This window comes from Triticum dicoccoides, chromosome 6B, assembly GCF_002162155.2.
Source record: "Triticum dicoccoides isolate Atlit2015 ecotype Zavitan chromosome 6B, WEW_v2.0, whole genome shotgun sequence".
Classification (NCBI taxonomy): domain Eukaryota; kingdom Viridiplantae; phylum Streptophyta; class Magnoliopsida; order Poales; family Poaceae; genus Triticum; species Triticum dicoccoides.
In genome coordinates, this window is record NC_041391.1 from 667,961,602 (window position 1) to 667,965,037 (window position 3,436).

Genomic DNA, 3,436 nt, shown 5'->3' on the forward strand with positions numbered 1-3,436 from the left:
GTGGAGGATTAGAGGGTGAATTTGGTATTGTTGGTATTAGAATCTTGCTTTTTATACTCATTATCTGTGTTGGGAATCACCTCTGAGTACTGCCACTTTTACCCTGTTAGTGGTGTGTGTACTATACCAATGAATGGTCATAACTTTTCCAGCTTAGTGATGTGATGTTGTCCGACAGACAGAGCACCATGCTATGCCACTCTCATAATTTCTTGATGTTGCTGATTGCTTGAAAGAACTCCGTATTTGCGTCGCCCTCGTGCAGCCACCTGAATCTTGACCTCCACCGCTCGATTGTGCGCTCCAGGGAGTCTAGCCCATGAATGGATAGTTTTAGGGTCCTCCTCAACCAAGTCACCTACTCCGTTAACCCTCTTGTTTCCATGGCTTGATCTAGGAGAAATATGACGAGCATTGCAACCGCCATTTGTAGTTTGATGTTGCCCACTTTCCTCTCTCCCCATGACTTAAGCATAGCTCCTATGTTTCTAAAGAGTATCCAGTCTCTTGAAGGGATCCACGATCGTCGGGTCACAAACCAAAGCATCCCTCACCGCCTGCTCAAAGCCTTCTAGCTTGACCCAAAATGTCTCGAAGCGCAATCTTTTCTTGGGCCAGTATGCCGCGTTAGTGGTTAGATGCAAGGGCGCATGATCAAAGGCACCCATGGAGAGCGCCTGCAGCAAGCAGTCTGGCCGAGCTAACTCCCAGTCCACCGAAACCAGGACCGCAACTCCTTCACCGCCTTTCGCTTTGCCAAATTGTTCAGGCCACGAACATTCCAGCAGGTCACCGATGGGTTTAAATCCATGAGAAGGATTCACTCCAGCACCCAACTGAGCGCACTCAGTGCGCTCAGATCTCCGATGCAGCTCCAGATATGAGAACGTACTTGGGCACAGCCTTGCCGAACAGTGCGGCTACCACTCGTACGTGTTGCTCGCGTAGTGGGGAATCGAAAAAGTTCTCGAGCTCTGCACCGCCGTGTAATCCACCTTGAGATCCTCCGGAACCAATCCCAATGTGCGCAGAAGCACACTCTCCGCCGGTGTTGCTTCCGCCGAGCTCTGGGTAGAAGACCGCTTGGTTGCTCTGGTGGTGCGCTTGGGGATAACGGCTCCGCCTTCGGCCGTAAGGTAAACGCCTGCACCTCCTTGAGCAATGGCGGCGCAAGTTTCTTCACGGCCTCTTAGGACGTCTTTAGTCTTGCATAAGGCACGGCCTCTTAGGATGCCATCCCACAAGGAGCTGGTTCAACAGATACAATTTCCCTGCTCCGCCTTGTGCCGATCTCCTCAGTCCGTACATCCCAGGATGCCCTTGTAGGCACAGCCTCAGTAGCAGCCGGCACATGAGTCTGGTCCAGCACCTGTGTGTTACAAACATCATCGATGGCTTTTCAGGTCGTTGGTTAATAATGTCTTTCTTTTGCGTGTTGGATAGGAGCAACGGAGACTTGTGCTGGACCAATTCATTTACACGACCTTATGCGCTTATGGGATGACATCCGTCGCACATGAAGCTTAGCAAAGCGAACCGTTACGTCGCATGGAAACCATTTGCGCGCGTACAATATGCCACGCTCTCGCGTTACAAGGGGCCAACGGTCATACGCGCGTAAATTTAAAAGGTTTAAATGGACGCCAAATATGAAAAGATATAAAAGAAAGGTTTAAATGGGTGCCAAAATTACATATGGGCACAATTAAGGCAGTAAATCTCATGCAATATTCTTCCAATCTGTCGCCATATCATGAAATTAATTCTTGGGCGATCCCTCCACTATAAATCCACCCCTCCTCCCTTCCTAAACCAACAACTTTCCTTTCCTTGGCTAGTTTTATCCCATTGCTGGCAATGGCTCGCAAGAAGTCGGTCCGCAAGAAGGTGACCCTCAAGTACATCGCCAATGACTCCACCCGGCGCACTAGGTTCAGGAAGCGTCTCGGGGGGCTGATGAACAAGGCGGCCCAGCTGGCCACCCTGTGCGACGTCAAGACCTGCGTGGTGGTGTACGGCGAGCGCGAGGCGGAGCCTAAGGTATTCCCTTCCCACGCCGAGGCGGTCGATATCCTCAATGGATTCAAAAGCATGCCAGAGCTAGGGCATTGCAAGAAGACGATGGACCAGGAGGCCTTCCTCACCCAGCGCACCGCCAAGCTCCGGGACCAGGTCTACAAGGCTCGCCGCGAGTGCCAGGACAGTGAGATTAGGTACCTCCTTTACAACATCATGCACGGCAACCACCCAGGCCTCGTTGGCCTCAGCGTCGAGGAGCTCGTCTGCGTTGGCTGGAAGGTGGACGAGCTCCTCAAGAGCCTCGGCGAACGCATGGAGAAAAACCATGTCCAGGCTCCACCGCCAGCTCCATGCGTCAGCACCGGCAGCATAGACATGGGGTCCCTGACACAGTATCTCGCGTCACCGCAGCAGCAGGAAGGCTGGCTTGACATTATGAGCTCCGGAGGGGACGTCGACACCCAGGTCGGTTGCAACACCAGGCACGATGGCGCCAACTTCTCCAGCGGTGATCTAATGAGGCAGATGCAGTCCTCCGATCTGGGGTTCAGTTCGAGTCCTTTCCCTCCCATGTAAGCCAGGATGGATGAGGATCTCCAGCCACTTGCATCGCCAGCTATCGTGCGATCGATCCCTCGTTATTTATTTAGTTTCCTGAAAGTGTTATATTATTCGTGTATGTGCGTCGTTGTATTCGTCATGCTCTCTGAGCCAAGTCTCGTTTTTTTATTGTAATGTTGTTATTGAATTGTTATTCAGTTGTTCTCTTCCCAAAAGGCTATTTGTATGATCTCTGCTTCTCAATTGGTCGTAAATCTTAAGTTGCACCTGTTTGTTTGTGTCACAATCGTGTTTTGTTGTCTGACATTACTTGCACAGCCAAATGCCTGATATATAGTTGCTGCTTGATTGCTGTCAGGTCGTCAAAGAACCTTTTCTTGTGTGCTGGCCTGTTGGGGCTACTGTCAGGGCCTTTAATTTCTTGTTTTTTTGGTTTCTAGACTTTTACCTTTTCTGTGGTTGAAACGAGTTGAAGGTTCGTTCGCTTGGAGCTAGCTAAATGTACTGGATCATTAATATTTTCCTGGATAAAGATTTGAGAATTAATTACCTTCTGTGACTTAATTACATGGCAACAGCTTGCCACAACCAAACATTAAAAGTATGGATGCTCTCCATTGTGCTCTCCTTGGTTGGAGAGCAGTGTCATGTTCTATGTTCTTCAGACCCTCCTCCATTCTTCAGACACACAGGGGTTACTCTATGTCATGCCACTCACCGGACCTTCTTTAGCATGTAAGTTTGAGATTTGGACCTATTTCCATGATGTGTTGACTAGTTATTTTTGCTAGCGGTGAACTCTACAAGCTGGGACAAGTGACCTCATGAGTGCAATTATGGCGTTCCTTCCAAATTC

At 49.9% G+C, this 3,436-nt stretch overlaps 1 protein-coding gene across 1 annotated transcript; it reads left to right on the forward strand.

Annotated features, from left to right (window-relative positions):
• Window positions 1-1,845: 1,845 nt before the first annotated feature.
• LOC119321861 (agamous-like MADS-box protein AGL80) lies at window positions 1,846-2,595 on the forward strand. Its single transcript, XM_037595377.1, has one exon. The coding sequence runs from the start codon at window positions 1,858-1,860 to the stop codon at window positions 2,593-2,595; it is 738 nt and encodes a 245-aa protein (XP_037451274.1). The 5' UTR covers window positions 1,846-1,857.
• The last annotated feature ends 841 nt before the right edge of the window (window positions 2,596-3,436 follow it).